General features: G+C 44.5%; 1 protein-coding gene across 3 annotated transcripts in view; it reads right to left on the minus strand.

Moving 5' to 3' along the window:
* Positions 1–1,521: 1,521 nt before the first annotated feature.
* PSD3 (pleckstrin and Sec7 domain containing 3) overlaps positions 1,522–20,680 on the minus strand; it is a 383,494-nt gene continuing 364,335 nt past the window's right edge. For all 3 annotated transcript variants that reach the window (XM_045821887.1, XM_045821888.1, XM_045821889.1), the window contains one exon: positions 1,522–6,452. In XM_045821887.1, coding sequence (XP_045677843.1) covers positions 6,237–6,452 — 216 coding nt within the window. In that variant the 3' untranslated portion in view covers positions 1,522–6,236. The remainder of the gene's footprint in view (positions 6,453–20,680) is intronic.

Below are 20,680 nucleotides of genomic sequence, written 5' to 3' on the forward strand. Positions count from 1 at the left end.
GAGCTCGAACTCCTCCCTGCCCTGGGAACACATTCCTGTCAGGCAATCGCCACCCGCTCTGTGCATCACTTCTTTAGAGCGCTCTGGCCTTGGTGTCTCCGGTTTGTGGAACTTAGGACACTCACTATGTGTGCATACATGTGTGAGAAGCCTAGATGTGTGACCCTTTCCCCTTACACACCTACTGGGACAAAGCAGAGGACAGAGCACATGCACTTCTATCCCCAAAGGAAAGGTGACTAGCTCACACACACCCCCACCCCCACCCCTACCCCCACCTTTCATTTGGTCTAATTACTCTTGTTTCTATAGCTTAAAAAAGTATGCTAATGGCATTAAAAATCAATGCGCATATACACTCTCTGCAGAGTGGATATTATTATCCATGCCAAATGGTGACTTGGCTTTATAACCTACATGGCTTTATACTGAAAGTCCAAACATTTCAAATAATTAAGGCCCAAAATGAAGCTTTTCTACTTTTGCTACTCCTGCTGTATATGATTCTTGAATCAAATGTATGTTTTTGCAAAGCACTATAATTCTCAGAAGGAAACACAGTCTTGCAGAACAAAGGCCCTGCTGATCTGTCACAGAGCCAGTGCACCGCACGTCAAGAACAAATTGGGAAGTGCGATATATTTGCAAAAACAGTTTGTGACTGTAAGTTAATAAGAAAAGCTCAAATGTAACTACCAACACACTATGGTGGCCCGGAGCCGAAGATTAGTCTCCCACTCCACACCTCCCATTCTCCGCACGGGGATCAGGTACGAGAACATGAGGCCGCATGTGTAAACAGACACACGGCCCCCAAGCACTCACTCAGAATACACCAAACATGCTGGTTAATAAAACTGTAATCTCTAGTCATCTATGTACATGCTGTCGGATAAGCAGTAAGCTCAAACAACTAAGGCCAGTGGCTCTTCTTTGGGGAGAGGCAGGAAAAGAGACTTAAGTATAAAAATATTAAAGAAAGTTTTAGCCTGGTCCATAGCTTGTCCGAGAATTCTTTCACCTGTGACACCAGACGCCAGTCTGTGCAACCGCGAACCTGGAATACAGTACCCAATCCTGGGAAGCCCTGATACGCCTTAGCGTGTGCACTGTTTCTCTAAAGTAAAGGAGGAAGGATGTGGCCCAGGGGGCGTGGTTGGATCTACTACGAAATAGACACAGGCACATAAACGAGACGGTGGGTGCTTATTGAGTTCTTCTGAGAGCTCCATTGTCCTGGGCTAATTACAACAATAAAGAACGTGTGCTTCACAGCATCACATTTTGTAAAAAGCCCAACACTGCCAGTGTGGCTTTATGTCTAAGTGCTCTTAATACTGAAGTTGCTAAAACAGCCATTTTTGTTTGTTGATTTTTTCCCCTTTCTGTGATCCCAAATTATAATGAGCTACCCCTCCTTGGTATTGTACACAGCACACTGAAATAGTTTCACAAAGTTAGTTCAGAGTCATTTTTGCCCTGGTGATTCAAAGCTCAAAGATGAAATTTTCTAGCATAAAATCTTATTACAAAAATTTAATCAAAATATCATTTGAATTTAAGTTTAATAAAACAGTACCACTATATATATATTCTCAATAACTGCATTATATACTCAATCCTATGAGGTTTTTACTTGCTTTTCATATCACACTGGTTATTAAGGACAAAAATAAATTTGATGTACATATACCATATACTGATATACAATCTACACATTGATACATATACATACATACAACCATAAATACCCACAAATACAACATTGGCAGGAGACAGGAAAGCATTTTCTTTGATGTCTGACATACTATCTATATGAATATTTTCCAAAGGCCTGAAATACGAGATACACACGTGAATTACACAGATGAGCCAAAGAGACGGAAGGAAACCTACTATATATACAGTTACTTAACTTGCAATATTTTCTTGCTGTTGCATTCAAGTCGACAAACTGTCATGCAGATTCAAGTATTTACTGACATTCTTTCTGTAAAGACATTCTCTCTGCATGCACTGTCTTAAGCAGAAGGCCGCCCCCTTGGGCTTTGGATACTATAGGTACAACATGAGAATGGCAATGACTTTGGACTTCAGTCCTCCTTGTGAGAGAGACATTGAAAAGGAATCTGAGAGGAGAAGCATTTTTTGGGGTGAATTTTGCCGTAAACTACTGATCTCTGAAGTCCTCTGGATGCCTTGACGGTGGAAGATGGCAAAAGGCTGGTGGAGAGAGGGGCTGACCTGGGGCAGACTGGTGGCGGGGCCTGGGGCAAGAGACAGCCAGGAAGCTCTGGGGCAAGGCCGGCCCAGAGGCTCACCTGCCTAGAAAGGTGACTGAACTTTTTTTGTCAGAGGAAGTCAGATGCTCTGTGAGAAAAGCAGGTGCTACTTAAACCCCAAACCACACTACTCCTCATAGCTAGACTCTACTTTTAACAAGTCCTGGGATGCCACACTGGTTCTTTGTTAACCAGGCTAATTCAACAATGGGGAAACATCCTGTCATTTGAGAAGTGAAGGGATTGTTCGCTGCGGAAAGAAGGAAGGTGGCTCCCAACCAGCTGAAACCTTGACAGGGTCCCCGAGAGCTAAACGACAGAGGTTTGCACCCAGAAGGCTGATGAACTCCCTGTGAATTCAGGCTTAGAAAAGCTTAACTGGTGGCTACAAGAAGAAATGGTGAAGGAATCGAATTTCAAGGCAACTCACTAAACCCAAGAAAGTCTTGGTAGTTCCACAGTGGACAAACTTGTTTAAGGTCGATCAGGGACAAGAGCAGAGGAGGTGCAGCTCCTGTCTCAGGCCCCGTCTCACCTCCGAACATCTTCCGGGCTCTCTCCCGACGGAGGGAGGGGCAGGCGGGGGCCAGCGGAGGACTCCACACCTCTGTGCTTAGGCGGCAAAGGGCCTCCTTCCCTGCTGTTGTCTAGATTCTTCTCCAGCCTCAGAAATTCTGAGATTTGGCCACAGGGTGAAATACGAACTCCAGCTGGCTTGGCCTCAGAAAGCCAATCAACTTTCCTCTTGCAGAATTAACTCCCTCACATCACTTTTAACTGGGAAACAGTCCCCATCTTCTGAGTTAAGGCAGCAGTCAGAGAAGCACAGAGGATCTTGGACAGCTGCTTCCTCCCCGGGAACTGCAGTGCCACCAGATGACTCTCCCACACGCTGGTCTTACTGAGACTAATTAAAATGCACAGAAGTATTGCTTGGCTTAATTAGGCATTGCTAAGAGTTCATACTATGTTTTTTAAAAAGCACACTTCAATTAATATCTATGGGCTGGCAATAAAATAAGGACTCTGCATGCTAGTAATTAAGTTTGGATTACTGACCATGAATCCCTGACACCTACCCGTCAAAGTCAACATGTGAGGTGGGGGAAGACTTAATACACGGGCCACCTCTGTGGTGAGCTGTGCAACGAGACTATCACCCAAGTGTTCTGATGACTGTTAAGATTTCCTAGACTGAAAACTAATGTCAAGTGTATGTATGTGAAGAAGGATAATGCTTTATCACATGGAGAGCAGTCCCAAGACTCCCGAGGCTGAGCAGTGGGTGAGACATGGGCTGGGTGGGGAGTACCTACAGGGGGAGGAGGAGGGGGAGGGGGAGGGGGAGGATAGCTCCCTGTACCGTGAAGGGGCTGTAGGCGGGGCTTAGCTGGGAAAGGAATGTCTTCAATGTCTTCTGACTTGATACCATAGGAAAGAAATTACTGCAGAAGAAAATGTGCTTGGCTGTGGGCAAGAGTTTCAAAGTACAGTCGAACCAGGGGCCATTTCTTCCTACAGGATAAACCTGCAGCCCACCAGGTAGGCTGACAACAGACAGTAACCCAGAGGCCACCAGGAGGAGGTGCTCACAGCCCGGCTCCTAAAGATGGACAGCACCAGGCCAGGGCGATGTGCCATGCTGGCTCTCCAAAGAACCTTGCAGTTGTTTTTAAAGACAAACTGTGCAAACACAGTGTACTGCAGCTTCAAAAGTGCCTTTTGCACCCAATACTCCATTAGCATGTCCAGAAGTTCCTGAAGATAACATCAGTGAGTCATATCACGGGGATGAGGCTGCCAGGCTGACGCGAACCAAGTGTTTCAGGGCCTCGGCACTCTGCACGTCAGACACACGGCAGCTCGGTACCATTCTACGCTCGTCAAGTACTCTAAGGAAACACACAGAGACGTGCTGTGCACACAGACACACTCACACGGTGGGCAGACACATTCGAGCCAGTTGGGGATGTCTGTTTTCCTCCAGTGGCTGAAGCTCAGAGATGACAGGGTCTGGGTCCCCCTCTCTCCCCGGCTCAGGACAGATATCGAGGCAGAAAACAAACTGTCTGATTGCTCAGATCCTAGGGAGGAAGACAATTCCCTTGTGGACATCCTGAATCCAGTCGAAGCTACAACAGTGAATCAGGTCCACACACCACACTGGTCAACGTCCTGTCTGAGACATAAATGCAGTCACTGTCTTTACCTAAATGAGACAGAGGGCTGGAGGGAGTTTTTCGGAGGTGTGGCAAAATCCTCATCTGAGAACAAGCAGCTACAACCTTGGAGAGGGGTTTCCTCTTTCCAGGCACCAGCAGAATACAAACACTGATAGAGGTGAAGGAAGGGAAGGTGAATAAATAACCCAGTAATTACATGCCGGAACAGCAGAACAAGAGCCACTGGAGACCGTCGTGGTTTACGGCAGGCCTCCGCTGATTCACTGGAATCATGCAATTCACGCAGAGTCCGGGTTCTTTGGTCATAGTACCTTTAACTAACAAACTGAGTAGAACTAGAGCAAACTTCTGTGGGAGGAAAAGAGTATTCTATGCGATTCTGTTAGTCCTGCAGTTGTGGAGATGACAGCTTTAAGGGTTGCAAAGTTTCGAGGCTTCGTGACCAGAAAGTTCTAGGTCACAGTGGGCTCTACTCTCACTCCCATCTCTTCCTGTGCAAGAGAGGGTCCTTTTCATTGCCCTGAATTTCAAAGGGATGGTCACTGGAACGAGCTCATGACTTAAAGGTCAATAGAACTATTCTGGGTAGATAGAAAGAAATGATTTAAAATAAAGTGTTTATTTTCAGGAGAAAGTTCAGTAGGAGCAGAGAGAAGTGGCTAGCAGAAAGACCAAGAATGAACTAAGTAACTCTGTAAATGCAACCAGTAGATTCCTCAGCTTCCCAACCATCACTCATTCAGACTACTTATTACTTTCAGATTGATTTTAAAGAGTCAGTATTCCATCGTTGGAAAACTGCAATTTCGTTTTCCTCTCTTACTGTTTTGCTTAAGATCCCACTATTCTTACAACCATGCCTTGGCATGTGTAACTCCCTGGACAGCAGGGTGTTGACAGCGGAGATGATTCTGGATTCCTAGTCTAGACCCCGTGGGAGTGAGGTAACGATTTCTACAGACTGCACACACGCCTACCGCTGCAGCTCCCAAGAGCTGATTGTTGTCACAGTTCTTTAGAAAACAAAATGAACTTGGTGTCATCTTTCCTCAACTTTCAATGGCAAAAAGGTTCTGCTTTCTCTTTCCCTGCTTGGCTGAAACGGACTCCGCGCTTGAAGCAAGCCGACTGCTTTCTTAGGCCAGTCCGGCGGGCCGAGATCTTCTCACCCCAGCTCCCTGCTGCCAGCAGGGTCAGGACTCAACAGTAAGTGCTAATGAGATGCACGCATGGCCACACCGCCCGCGGGCCACATTGATTCCCAGAACTGTCATTCGGAATTGAACTTCTGAGAGTGCTCAACTCTACCTCTGTGACCAGCTGAGATCTCACATATAAAGGTTTATATTAACTCTGGCTAGAATTTACTAAGCTACAAAGTTTGTCCAGTTAAGTGTTTCACAATGGATTAAATTTTTTAACCTTAAAAAAAAGTGTAACAGTTGGTTTGAGAATACATAACAACTGAGCAGAGTGCAAACAAGAGAAAACCAAAGGAGAAGGGACACATAATTCCCTCTGAAATCATGATCCCCTCCGCCTCACGAAAAGGTGCATTAGTTATCAAGTTGCAAAAACCATCAAAGCAAAGAAATCAAGAGCAAAGGGACAATCTGTACAGAAACTAACAAAAAATGTACAATAGAAAAGGTTACTAATGCACCATTTAGTCACAGACTATTTTTTTTAAATATATTCACGGATTTACCAGAAAGATCTTGAAAAACTCTATTTTATCCATGACCAGCACTTTCCTGGTCACAGGTGGATTCTAAGTAACTTTCTGCTTAATGCTGGGTGTTTCAGGCCGGTGATCTTTCCTCTCTGACACATTACGCTTGACTTTGGCAGTGACCGGAGATGAATCTGGGTTCAGCGATGGACTCGAATGCGACTTCTTCAGTCCCGCGGCCTCACTCTCACTGTTACTCAGGAGCTTCTTGCCTCCTTCTTTCAGAATGCTGACGTAAGTTTCGTAACGGGTTTGCTGGAGGGGAAGTCAAAGAAGAACGACAGTCAACGCACCATTCACAAATGGGCATGCACAACACACCTAGCGTGTTAGCTGCCTGGACGGCATGACTGGCTGATGAAGACTTGACTTCATTCCCCAAAGTGGGCAAAAGCTCTAGGAGACTGATGGGTTTGGTCATTTAGGTAAGAGATGAAGACAGAATTTTAGTTCTCATTTGCTCTGCATTCCGAAGGAATGTAGGTGGAGGAATCATGCTTCCTGAGCACTCGGGAACAAGAGGGTGTAGGATGGAGGAGCTGTAACCCCTGGTTTTTGGTAACTGGATGGCTCTCAATGGTTCTGTGCTGCCTGTACTCACTTGGATGCCCCTCACAGGACTTAGGCAGCACTTGAACCTGGCTTGGGTATGGTTGTTTACTCTCTTTTTTGCTCCCCAGAACTCTACAAAGGAAGAATCAGTCTACAGTGATTCAACTCGAGAAGATCACAATGCTTTCTAAGAGCTGCTCTGGGTGTCCTGCCAATCTTCAAAATATTTTCTGATGCTTTTCTCACTCTACATTTTTTCATCAATTGTTTGTTGGGTATCCATTGCATTTTAAACAGCTCTGGATTCTCTCATCTCTGAGCATCTTTGTGTAAGAATAATAGAGAAGAACATGGCAGAGATTTTTTTTCTATAACCCTAATTGATGCTTTTTAAAAGTTTCTGAGTCCCTTTTTAGAACCATTATATACACTGCAAATTACAGAAGGGTCTCAGATTCTTGATTTGATAGATTCTAGTCAAAATAAGTCTATCACTGTATTGCTTCAACACAGAAGTCCCAAAGTGTTTTATTTCTAAACAAAAAAACACATGAGTTATAAACTGTCCCAACAAAGGCAAGCAGATTCTGTTATGACTATAAACCTTTTAGGAACTTTTCTAGTCAGACTGAGATTTTTGTGTACCTCAGTTTTAAGTTAGTAATTATAAAGATGAAGCTATGGGAAGCTACTCTTTCACGTTCTGTCTTTCAAAGTGGAAAAAAGCTTTGAATCATTAAGCTCGCTCTGGGTTTGGTCTGTGTGGGGGCCCCAGGCGGGTGATGGAGATAACATCTGTTGAATGGCCACATACTAGCTTCAGGTCATTCATACATTAATCATATACAATTAGAACATTAGCATCCTTCTTTTACAGTAAAAGGAATAGAGGCAGAGAAAAGCACAAAGTTCCGAGTTAGCAAAAAAGTGAAGCTGGGATTTGAATTGAGGAAATTTGACTTCAAAACCCACGTTCTTAAGCTATATTTCCCTCTGGCAATGGAAATACACACCAGAATGCAGTGTTAGGATGACTACTGTGACAGACACTGTTGGTTTGGCCAATCAAAAGGATTCGCAGCCCCCTCTTCTCTTATGTCCCTCCCACTACAAAGGGTTCCCAAACCCAAATACTTGCTTTCCCAGCTCCTCTGTAGCTAAGATGGGCCATGTGATCTTGTAGCCAATGAGATGTAAGAAGAAGTGTATTGAAGGGCTTCAGGGAAAGCAACTGTGCTTCCCGATGAAAGGGATAGGCTTCAGAGGAGAAGCCACTGGTGCTAAAGCTTCACTCTTATTTCTTCCTTGACGTGGATATGGTTCTGAAAGCTGCACCCTGAGCCATGGGCAGTGGGCATGAAGACAAACGAACCACGCGTGAGGCCTGAGGGAAATGGAAAGACAGCAGGAGGCTGGGTTCTTGAAGACACAGTGAGCTGGACCCAACTCTTAAGATTCCCTAATACCTCTGAATGTGTATCTTGTTAAGTATGAACGATAAATATCCTTGGGGATTAAGCCACTTGTCCATCAGGTACTGTTAATTGCAGCTGAAAGTATTCCCAACTGATACATATTCTAATTTTTGTTAAGAAGTAATGAATAGAATAAAATACTCAGCTTATCTCAGAAAGCTATGCAAGAGTTTGATAAGGGCATCTGCTAATTAAAAAGATGTCACCAGTATTACACATCACTCTGCATGTCAGTGAAATCAGCAACTGAACTAGACAGCATTCAGAGGGCATACCACAACAGTTCCAAAGTCCCAGTCACTCTAGAAAAGTACTACTTAATCTCTCTCTAAACTGCCTTGGTGGCAAGATTAAATTGCAGGAGAGAATTACTCCCAGTATGAATCAGATTTAGTAAAATGATTCAGAAAGATTCAGAAAACCAGAGAAGGCATACTATTTCACAAAGCTGGGGCATTTATACAATGAAAGGGGTATGAAGGACAATTTTTTTGAGATGATCTTGAAAGAAGACAAAAGCAGAGAAGGTGACAGGGCCCATTGTCTCCTACCTAGTCTCTGAAGAAGCTGATACTACTAGGAAAATTCACCTGAAAAGTACAAGAAGAAAAACCACTTCGCCTGCTCATTCCACAGCTCCAGCTGCAAAGTTGTTGTCCCAAATAAACTACATCCATGAGTCAATCAACAAACAAAAGGCAAGGCATAGATGTGTGGGAGGACTTGAGTCATCAGACAGAAGGAAAGACAAAGCAAAGCACAGGGCATGAAGGGCCTGAAAATGAGGGGTGCTCAGTCACTGCTACGAGAAATAAGAAAAAGGAAATTAAAGTGGGTTCGTGAACTTCAAATGGCTGTGCTCTATTTCTGAGTTACAAAGGCTACAGGGACTGGGCTATGAAACCCAGTAATACAGATTTGCCTTCCACATTCCTTGAAACCAAACCAAATGTCCCTTCAAAATATTCGAGCTAAACACACCTTTAATCTGAGAACCATTCAGTGGGCACTGGTTTCTACTCTGCCCTTCCCGGATTACAGACTCATCTCAATATGGACATCCTCCATCCAGAGGGTCCCCCCACCCCTGCTCCCAACCCCCACCTCAACATTGCCTCTGGATGCAGAGGCATTCAGCTGTGCATGCAGTCCCGAACAGCCATGGGAATGAACCTAATTTCAGAAGTTGCTTCTTCATTGAGATCTCCTTTTTTTGTGGTGGGAAAAACATCTTCTGGGAGCATTTATTTCCTTCTTTACACAGGGAAGACATGATTCTTATCTTTTTTTTTTAAAGACCAACTGTGAAATTTAAGTTTTAAGTGAAAGCTGGTGTGTAAGTAAGGACGAGTAAAGCAGCAGCAGGGACTGTATTTGTAAATCATGTTTAAAGTATCTGATACACCAATTCAGAGACTAACACCTTGCTAATCCTGTTCAAATGGTCAACCTCAGCCAAGAAGCCGGTGTGCGATATCGTGGCAGCCGCTTGCGGCTTCCCAGCAGCCAGGCGCTAATGAAACTGTGATCTTTACGGAGGATGTCAGTGTGCTGTGCCCCAGGAAGGGGATAGTGCTACAGACCGGACACAATAACCCTTTCCCTCCTCTGCCGGTCAGCCTTGCAGCGCGTGGCCTAGATTTGGCCAATGACATGTAAGAAGTCAACCAGGGTCCTTCTGTGAAAGCAGCTTTTGTGACCCTGATAAAAAGTGGGAGAACACAGGATGTGAAACTAAGAAAGCCACGACAAGACCATAAACCGGTCAGCATGGAAACAAAAGAGCCGGTGTGCCGGGGACAGTGAACTGGGAACTTAGAAAGATTATACAACCTGGATGGCAGCACTTAGCAGCCAGTAACCAAGCACTGCCAGGTTTCTCACGTGAGATAAAGAATGTTTATACTGTTTAATTAAACACTTGGTCACATTTTCTGTTATTTGCAGCCCAAAGCATTCTCTTAACCAATAAAATGGTCAACACTCAGCTTGGTCTCATGCATTAAAGAAAAATCACAACCGAGTTGTACTTGCACCTCCTGCTTTCATTTTATTTAGGAAAATACACTCATATAACTGATTAACAGGCTTTGGTGTGATGTACCTTTGTTGGGTTTTATCTGAATATTTAACAAATTATTGATGGACATCACGCAGTATAGGCTGTACTCTGGCCACATAATAACTATTAAATCAATGGCTATATTATTATTTCCATTAGTGGTTTTATATAAATTGCTGTATCTCTATGGATGCTAGAGTACGATTCTCTCAGTGCTTCCCTATAAGCCTGCAGCATGGAGGGCACCTAAGAGATTATAAGAGTTAACCAAAATATTGAGAGTTCTATGCCAGTGTTTGCAGCTAGCTGGTGAGTATCCTACCACTGAGAGAAGAGGCTAGAGATACTTCTAAAACCCTGAAGCCAAAAAATCTGACAATAAAAACTTTGCTCCTTGATTCTTCTCTTTCTCTAATACCTCACAACCACTCTGTTGGCAATTCCTATCCCTCTGTTTTCAGAATATTCTTAGAATCACACCATTTCTCACCACCTCCACCACTTCCACCTTGGACAAGCAGCATCATCCTGTGCCTGGCTTATTGCGACTGCCGCTTGACAGGTCTCCCTGCTCCTGCCTTGCCCCGTTCCGTGCACTCTGTTAAAATGTAAGCTAGAGCGTGCCACCTCTGCCCCAACTGCTCCAGTGGCTTCCTACCTGCAGAAATCCTTCCCAACACCACATCCTTCAAACGGCCCAGAGAACCCTGTTCCGGCCAACCCTCTTCCGCCTCTCTGGTCTAATCTCCCAGTGCTTTCCAGGATGCACTGCGGGTTGGCATGCCCCTCCCTGGCTGTCCCTGAGTACAGCTGCGCACTCTTGCTCTTGGAACCCTTGGCGCTGCCATTTCTCTGCCCCATGAGCAGTTCCCCAGGAATCCACGGGGCGTAGTCCCCTCCCCTCCTGCGCCTCTTTCAGTCCTGACTGCAATGTCACCTACACATGGGGGCCTTCCCTGGCCAGCTGCACCTGAAATCCTAACACCTACTCATATTGTGGTTTATAACTTCATTTTCCCCCTTCACACTTCTCACCATCGGCCTCATATTCATCGAAAAAATCTTGTTTTTCGTCCCCCTACAAATACTTGAATGTGATGGCATGAGGGCAGGGGCTGTAATTTTGTTTACTAATATATCCCCAGCATAAAAAAACACATAGTACACACTAAGTAAGCATTTGTGGAACGTATGAATGGAAAGAAAAATAATAAACATGAGAAAATAAAATTTCTCATATTTAGCAAAAATGTATTCGAACTTTCAATATGGCGAATTCTAGAAAAATCAAAATAGTGGGGATATAGATAGGCATAGGAGTAGATGCCCGATGGGTTCCTAAGCCTGTCACCTCTGGGGACGCCCTTCAGCCTTTGGTGTTCCTCCCTCCGTGTTTCTCCCAAACCCCAGGGCCCGACCTGTGTGGCGGCACGGAGGCTCGGGGGCCGGCACTCAGCAAAGGCTGGTCCGTACCCTCCCACGTCCACGTCCACCTGACCGCGACTGCCACGGCGCCGTGCACAGCAAACCCCACACAGTGCACTGCGGGCGGGCTCTGTGCTTCTCTCTTCACAGAGAGAAGAAGGTAGTTGGTACTATAGTTTCGAGGTTCATAAAAGACAAACATGTTTTCTGGGTATCTCTTATGTAGCAGTAATGAAGATCGAATTTTATTATCCATGCTCTTCTTAGAAATAAAGGGAAACTGGACCACTGGATACAGACTGTGTTGGCTCTTCTTTTGGATGCTCACTCGGTCTCATTCATACATGAAGAACGGCCTCTAAATTTACCTCACAACAGAAGCGTCCATTAAAAAGATCACTCTTACATGTAATTTACACGTAATGTACCAGGATCACATTTACCTCTGGAAAATATTTCAATAGGAACCTAAGATTCTGAGGTCCCTGGTCGGAGAGTAGTCAGTCTCATCAATATTAATACAGAAAGGAATCTGCTGCTGACACTAACAACTAATCAATAACAACACTGAAGTTCTACACTTTGTTCTGACAATAATAACCATAATCAGACTGAATGTTTTAATTAATGTAATTTCATGCCACAAAGTAATGGCTGTGCAAGAATTAACAAAGCTCCAGACAGGACTGAAAGTGTGACGGGATGGAAGACGTGAGTCGGAGACGCAGGTGGCAGCGCAGAGGCAGTCCTGGGGTCAGGTGGCCAGGTGCTGACAGGGCCACTCACTAAGTAAGTGTGGCATTAATTCATTTTCCTAAATCGTTTTTCGGTCTTCATATGGGTCCCCTTCAGGTGCATCTTTTATTTAGAAAGGCAAAGAGGGTGTGAGAGTCAGCAGTGCCGCAGGGACCATGTGCTGCCTTTGGTCAGGTTACTAAAGGTTTTGTATTAGTCTCTGCGGATTTAATTCTCAGATCAATTAAAAAAAAATGCAGAGCTGTGTGCTCAGCATCCTTCCTTAAGAATTCTGCAACAGTGTGAACAAATTTCTCACAGTGTAACTGCACTCTCAGAAAAGAAAACTCGAGATGGGACTTCACCCTCTGAGCCCAGCAGCTACTCTCTGCAGGTAAGTAACTGAACATTGCTTTTTGGGGTTGTGCCATTCAGCAAACTTTCTCCTTTCATTTCCTTCTTAAGATTTGCTATTCCCATGAAGTCTTCTGTGCCTAAGAGTCAAAGACAATTCAAATGTTTAATGACTTCTTTATCTACTAAAATGAAGTCCTGTTTCCCCCCTCCATAACCTCCTTACATTTTTTGCTATTTAAGTTGGTTTTCAATTACTTACAAACACACTCCTCCAGTGTGTAGAAAAATAATTCCTGTACACTAGCAGCAATGCCGACTAGGGAGGAATAAAAACACCATGTTTAAGGCCCAGCTGCTGCTTAAGTTGAATGTTAATTGCTTTAAAAAATCACAAATATTGATAGTATTTGAAAAGAAATTTAATCATATCCACATACAGACTTACAGGCATCTGACTAGGCAGTCTCTTTTCTCCTGAGCCCTGCATACCATTTCTTATTTTATTCAACAGAAGCCTCTCTCCTTTTGCCCTCCAATATGAATCAGACAGTAACCACCTGAATGGAAATGGCGCTGCCCGGTGACTATAACCAGCAGGGCCATTTGCATTCAGACCTCACAGCGCTAGCAATCAAACCCTGAATACATTTCCTTCTGACATTTTCCTGTCTCAAGGTGGCAGGGCAAAAGGCCATCTTAAAATGAAATGGGAAGAGAACTAATAATGTCAGGTACATAGCAAAATACTTTTTGCTCCTAGATCTCTATGCTGGAAAACAAACAAAACAAAACAAAACAAAACTAAACATAAAATAAAAAGCAAACCAGAAAAGAAGGGGCTCTTGGACACAACTGTCGTTCAAATAAAGGCTGCGTTTATCTTTCACGGGGCAGGAGCTGTGTGGCCCTTCTCCTGATCAGCCACCGCGTGCTAACTTAGGGAAGTAATCAATCGCATTCGAACGGCGCTTTCTTTAAGTTCTGACCTGCAAGCTATGCCAGGACTCACACTTTTAAAAAGAAAATTTAAAAAATTTCCCCCACCTATGTTGCTTCCCTATCAGGTTTCAGCATGCAGTGGTAAGCCCCGCCTAAATACAGCACATACACACCACTTTTCATTTGTATGGTCAGGGTTTGCGGCCTTCGGGAAAACCTAAGGAAGTGTGATTCAGTTCTGTGTTGCTCTACCTTTTGGCTCTATTGCTCTCTAAATAAATTTTGTGATTTAAATGAAAAAAAAAAAAACCTTTAAAATAAAAAGCTTACTTTTTTATGCTAACACAAGCAGAAGAGGCCCAAAAGCTGTGATGCAGACAGAAAGGACTGGGTTTGCAGAAAAGGCTGTGAGAGCTTCACCGTGTCCACTGTTGCGCCTGCTCCCACGTCACCCAGTCTTGGCCAAGTGACGATCAGGCCAACCCCACTGCCCCAGAGAGAAAGGGGAGTGCAGTGAGTCTCTCCTGCCTCCGGGCTCTGCTACTGCCCTCCCTCCTCAGGGCCCACCGGTGAACAGGGCCTGTGTGCTTACAGTGTCCTCCTGACTCCTGCTGAGAATGAATTTTTAAAACGCTGCAATCTCTGCCCTGGCCAGTGGCTCAGTTGGTTGGAACATCGTCCCCGTGCACCAAAAGGCTGCGCGTCCAGTCCCTGGTCAGGGCACTTACCTAGGCCGTGGGTTTGATCCCTAGTCGGCTGGGGTGAGTATGGGAGGGGACGGATGGATGTTTCTGTCTCACATTGATGATTCTCTCTCTTTCAAATCAATAAAAACACATCTTCGGGTGAGGATTAAAAATAAATACAACTGCTATCTCTCATTCTTTTCTTTGTTTCTCTAGTTCTCAAAACCCTTTCCATATACCCAGTCTGTATGAGTGCTCAGATTTTTATCTTTAAAAAAAATAAACCCAAAATTTAAAAGCCCACAAAGCTCACTTAGGAAAGATATACATTTTGTCTTCTAGGTGGAAAGTTCAAGAAATTAACTGTCCAGGTCCAGCCCACTGACTGGGGGCTCCGGTTGTCCCAGTTCCTGTCAGCCCCTCCCAGCTTGGTTCTGCGGGAGGGTTTCTCAACAGCCACGTCTAAAACTGACTTAACAACATCACTCAGATTGGATTAATTATTAAAATAATTGCTGTTCAGTAAAGTGGAGAAAAATGTCCTTTGAAACAGGGATGTAAAACTAAGTTTCTATATACCTGGATAAGTAATTGGAGCTAGAGAAACACTACTTATCTGGACAGAAGACTAAATTTAGTTTTTATGGGATAAAACTTTGTCTCTCACTAAATTTTTCCTTAGGGAACTCTTGTCTAAAACAAAATTTTAGCTTATTATGACAACATTTTTATGCAGGTCATGATCTTATTATTTTGGTGTATATTTTGCTCATGCTTCTGACTGTGCTGGAACATCTAACATCGCACAAATGTCCCTCAGAGGTGCACCTGAACTTCTTCCCTGCGGCTTGTCTGTCACGGACTCACAGCTCCACCATGGCCAATGGCAGGCGTGAGGGGACAAGGTCAGTCTCTCCAGGCAATGTTTCAAGTAGGATGTCAGGAGGCTTTGAAGGGCCTTTGCTCTAAGCAACCTTGCCCACTGAGCTCCCATGACACTCCGTGCCCAAGGTGTAGTAATTGCTCTGGAGCTTAAAGCACTTGTATGCCTTCTGTACTCCCAGTTCAAAAGCCCCTTTCCGTGGGAAGGCCCGGAAGCAGCATCTTACCAGTCAAATCCAATTCTGTGCCATGTGGTAGAGGCCTTCCAACCTGTGGAGTCAGAACACCCAGCAACTGGGCCTCAGCAAAGTCCCTGCTCCTTCAAGGTCTCGGGTTCCACATGGGCAGAATGAGGGGATGAGGCCACTCACAGCTGTAAAACTTCCCAGGATTCACTAAGTAGGTGAGAGCCACTTGGAAGCAAGACGTGTGGAAGACGGCACACTACTGATCCTTGGGAGGGAACGGTGAGGCATCGGGTGAGAACAGGGCACTGAAAGGAACTAGGAAGGGCAGCCCTGGTGCACCTATTTCACAGTCTTGTCAAAGGCCAGAGCAAGCTGGGGAAGAGAGCTACGAGGAGAGTACCCTGTACGTTCATTAATGTGTGTGATCAGCATGAGTCGTCTTCTGCGTATTTTGCTTCCAAGTGGGTGCCTTAAGGAGGAACACAAGCAGACGAGTTGTTCAGTGCTCCTCCAAGAGTCTCTACGTGGCTCAAGTGGAACCAGTTTCTAGCCTTCCAATGAATGCTGTGCCAAGAATTCTTACAGCAAACACCTCTTGGCTTGCATATGACTTCTGTCAGAGGAAATGTTTTTGAAAACAGATTAAGCTTTCATTGTAAGTCCATTGAATAATTCTGAACTAGATACACCTGAAGAACCTCAACAGTCTGCTCCCCACAAAAAGCCTCTTCATCTCAGACCAGGCACTTCAGCAAACAAGTTTGTAAACCCTTACATCAAAAGCATACAGATCCTTCTGGGAAACAGTAAGAAGAAACCTAATGTAGTTTACAGAAAAATAAAGTAGGGTAAAAATAATAAAAAAACAAACAAACCAAAAAGCATACACCGTTCATTGCTCTGATTCCAAAGCAGCAACAGCAAACTAACAGATGGGGCAGGTCATTCACCAGACGTGGAAGGGGACCGGGAGGGAGGCTGTTCCCGTGGCTTACATGAGGACTTTCTTTGTGAGGGAAATGTATTTGGTTTTCTCCTGTCGCCCAGGCTGCTGACAGGAAAAAGCTACAAGGCTCCGGGTGAGCGTACCACTCGCACCAGGTGGGCCTCCTCTTTCTGCTCGGAAGTAACGACCAAAGTCCTAACCAACGGCACTGCCGAATCAGAATGGGTACCATCTGCGACCACCACAGAGCCTGACAGGTGTGCAGCACCTGCGCGTCACAGCTGCTCAGCCTCCACCTCTTAGACAAAGCATGGAGTCTGCACGCAGGCTGCTCCAGGCCTCTTCAACCCGACCCACAAGGAAGCAGACTGCACGGTGCGCACAGGGGCCGCCCCCATGGCAGCGCGAGCCCCAAGCCCTGTGCGGCTGCACTGGCCCTAGTCTGCACTGAGATGTGCCATGAGTGTGAAACGGACACTAAATTTTGAAGATGTGGTAAGAAAAAAATGAATGTAAACTATTTAATATACTAATTACATGTTGGGATAACAATATTCTGGATATGTTGTATTAAATTTATTTTTTCTTTTACTTTTTTAAAAATCCTCACCTGAGGATGTGTTTATTGATTTCAGAGAGAGAGGAAGGGAGAGAGAGAGAAACATTGATGTAAGAAACATCAATCAGTTGCCTACTGCACACACCTTGACTGGGGATTGAACCCATGACACAGGTATGTGCCCTGTGAAACTTTTGGTGCACAGGATGATGCTCAAACCAACCGAGCCACCTGGCCATGGCTCTGTTGTATTAAATTTCAATATCTTCTTACAATTAATTCCACAAGTTTTTAAAACTAGCTACTAGAAAATTTACAATTACATATCTGGTTTGCATTATCTCTCTACTGGATAGTGCTGGTCTAGACCCCCTGACACCCCCAAATGGAAATATTCCTGTTCTGTGTTTAACTCTGTTGGTGTGAGAGTGGTGCTAATATGTTATTCTTCTCAAAAGTGCATATTGAGTTGGAAGGGACCTTACAGGTTAGTTCACCCAATACCATCTCAATTTGATACTCAAGAAACCGAGGCCCAGAGAGGATAATTATGTGATAAACATACCAAGGATGAGACAATAAGGGCCTCTTAACTCCTGGTCTAGTCATATCCCCAGTGTCACTAATTTAGTACTTAAGTCTCTAGCCTTCATCACAGCAGACATTTCAGGTGTAAGGAGGGACTTAGGGACAGGGAAGTCATTTCCAGTCACATGACTGGCTGTTTATTCTTTCTTTTCAAACATCTATTTAAAATGCGATTCAAAGGATCCAGTTGCTAGGCTTCTCCTCCTCTCAAAAGCACATCATCATTTACAGATTAAAACTCAGAGCGTCTTAGCCTTCTTTCATCATGTCAGGCAAAGTGCAATCCTAGATGGCAATGCGAGAATTATGTCTCCATTATTAACTGGACTTGAGAGCTCAGACAACTGCTGATCTTAGGTCTCTGGCTTTTGATTTATAATTATAATACTTAACATCTGACTAAAAATATTTTAAAACTTTCCCAAGAATTCGATTAGCCTGCAGTATCTTAGCTTCTCAGACACAGACTTATAATTACCTTTGTACTGTTTTCTGTAAAGTGGGCAGGGCACTGCATTCCAGGCTAGACTTGGTTGCTAAGACCAAGACACGCTAGCAATCTTCTTTAAGTAAGTTAATGGAATGTCTCCCTTGCTTTCATCAGGGAGAAGAAGGGTAATAACTGCTACTTTGTACTATTATGATCAAGGCCACTTACAGACTAATAGTGAGATCATTTTGTTTCAGAGGTGGACTTGCCTTGTGACAGGTGGCACTGTGCTGAGGCAGCCCTTGCACCACCCGGGAGAGGAAAAGTGGTCCAGGGTGAAAATCACTTATCTCACGCGGACAAATACAAAACGAGCAATCAGAGGAAACAGGGCTGAGGTCACAACCAGAGCATCTGTGCAAGCAGAAGTACATCAGACCCCTGCCAGCAGCAAACAACCCAACAATGAAACGGGGGGTACACAACTAGAAATTTCTGTTGTGTGCACTTCCAGATAGGAGCTGTCTCGAGCTTCCTTAATGACACTGCAAGGAATGTGCTCTCATTCTCAAATGTATGACTTTCAGAAGGAATTACGCCATTTTCCATGCCACCAAAAATTAGAAATTCAGAAAAAGATCTATTATGCCTCAATAATGTCCTAGATTTTCCAGATTTAAAATATTCAGCCCCACAGACATTGGTATGTTTGTTACAGTGGACATTTGCTGTTTCTAAAATTGCACTTCCTAGCCACATGGTCCTGTGGGTCCTGGTTGTCTTAAACCATAACAAGCACATAACACTCTAGGTCACCATGCAGGGGTGACACTCAGCTGAATTCCAGCCCATTAAGCCCACAGGACTTTACTATGCATCTGGGCTGAGCCATCAGGGAAGTGCCCTTTTTACCTGCTAGACTGGAACCTGCAAATGCAAATACCTGACAGTATGCACTTGCTAATCATGGAGGGATAGTGATTCCAAAGCCCAAGTTCAAAGATCTAAGACAAAGAGTTTATGCAACTGGCTTAGCCTCTGTACAGGGATGGAGAGGCAGATGCCTTTGGGGCCAGGCCAACAACACAACATGAAAACCTACCCAATGTGCTATAACACGGTGGGGAAGAGACTGCTTGCTTTCCATAAATGCATTCAGGTCACAATGAAGACAAATACAGCACTGTGCTGGCCAAAAAATATGTTCACATTTGGTCTGATAACCATATAGAATCCACTGGCATTGTGCTGGCCACCAAGTTTCCACCTGGTTCTACCATGGACCTTGGGAGGGAGCCTCAATGAACTTGACCCTCAGTGATCCCTCTTCAGTAAATGTTTTATAGCACTGTCAGCTTTTTCAAAGTTAAAGTATGTAGAGTACATTTTTTTTTTAGACATAAGTAAGGCTATAGTGCACACTTAATGGACCACAGCACAGTGTAAACGTAACTTTTATATGCACTGGGAAGCCAAAAAAGTCGTGCAACCTGCTTTATTGCACTATTCTCTTTATTGTGGTGGTCTGGACCCACAGTATGTCCAGGGTAGTCATGTCTTTATCCCCAGTCTTGTTTTTAATCGGTTTGGGCTGCTACACAGCCTCCCTTTCCATACTCGGGTCTCAGAACTAATTACATAAGCCACTGAAAACATCTTAAACGTTAAACAAAAATCATCCTGGAGTAAACAGTACCTCCACTTCCTAATTGCTGTTGTTTTTAAAGCTCAAGAAACATAAAGCTGAATTTCTGCGGCCAACTACAGTGTTATCACGGGAATCTCTGTAGCCCAGGACTTTCCCGGAGTTTTTATGTCTCACACAACTGCCCTCTGTCCCACACCTGGATACACTTCCAAATGCACCAGAAGCTTGGAGATCAGTTCAAACATTTTTATGTGAAGTGGGAACTGAATAAAGTAGAAATATGTTAATGTAAAGAAATGAGGCTATTTCTGATCATTTGTTTTTGGAAACTGGCAAAGGATGGTGAGTTTACCTTAGACTCGTGGTGCCTAACAACTCTTTAAAAAGTGACATTAGATTCTAAATGGACCCTTCTGAAAAAGTACCAGCCGCAGCCTGGGGGGCGCCAGTTCCGTCACACACCACACAAGCCCCTTAAGCGACAGTCAGCAGAGAGAGAAGCGTGCATGAAGTCAGCTGCAGCCCACTGCTGCTTTGGAATGTCCTCTGACAGGCTCAGCCCGAGGTAGATGGAAGCCTGCTGGCTCCCTGCAGACTCTGTGTAGACTTAAAAACAAACCCCTAACCCAGCTATTTAGCAGAATCTCTAATTACTTGCTGTCAGGGGCTGGAGAATTTCTAAGGCATGGCAAGAGCTGTGAATTTGGCCACCATGAAGAACTGTCTGTGTGAAGCAACTTGGGAAATCAGCAACCAAAATGCAAAAAGTCAGGAACAACTCCCAGCATTATCACTGACAGCTTCATGTGCTAACAAAGGGAGAGCAGTTTTCCTTACCAGGACATGAAAACAGCCGAATCACACTGAAGTCCCAGGGTAGCCCTGACTCCGGAGTAGGGGAGAGAACTAATTCCTGCCTGTGGTTCTCTGTTGGTGACAAGACCACACACAGACTGAGGTTCCCCTCCTGCCACGGCCCACGTGAGGTTCTCACTGACCTGCAGACACTGC

Source organism: Phyllostomus hastatus, unplaced genomic scaffold (genome assembly GCF_019186645.2).
Source record: "Phyllostomus hastatus isolate PE091 unplaced genomic scaffold, TTU_PhHast_1.1 phas_scaffold_46, whole genome shotgun sequence".
NCBI lineage: Eukaryota > Metazoa > Chordata > Mammalia > Chiroptera > Phyllostomidae > Phyllostomus > Phyllostomus hastatus.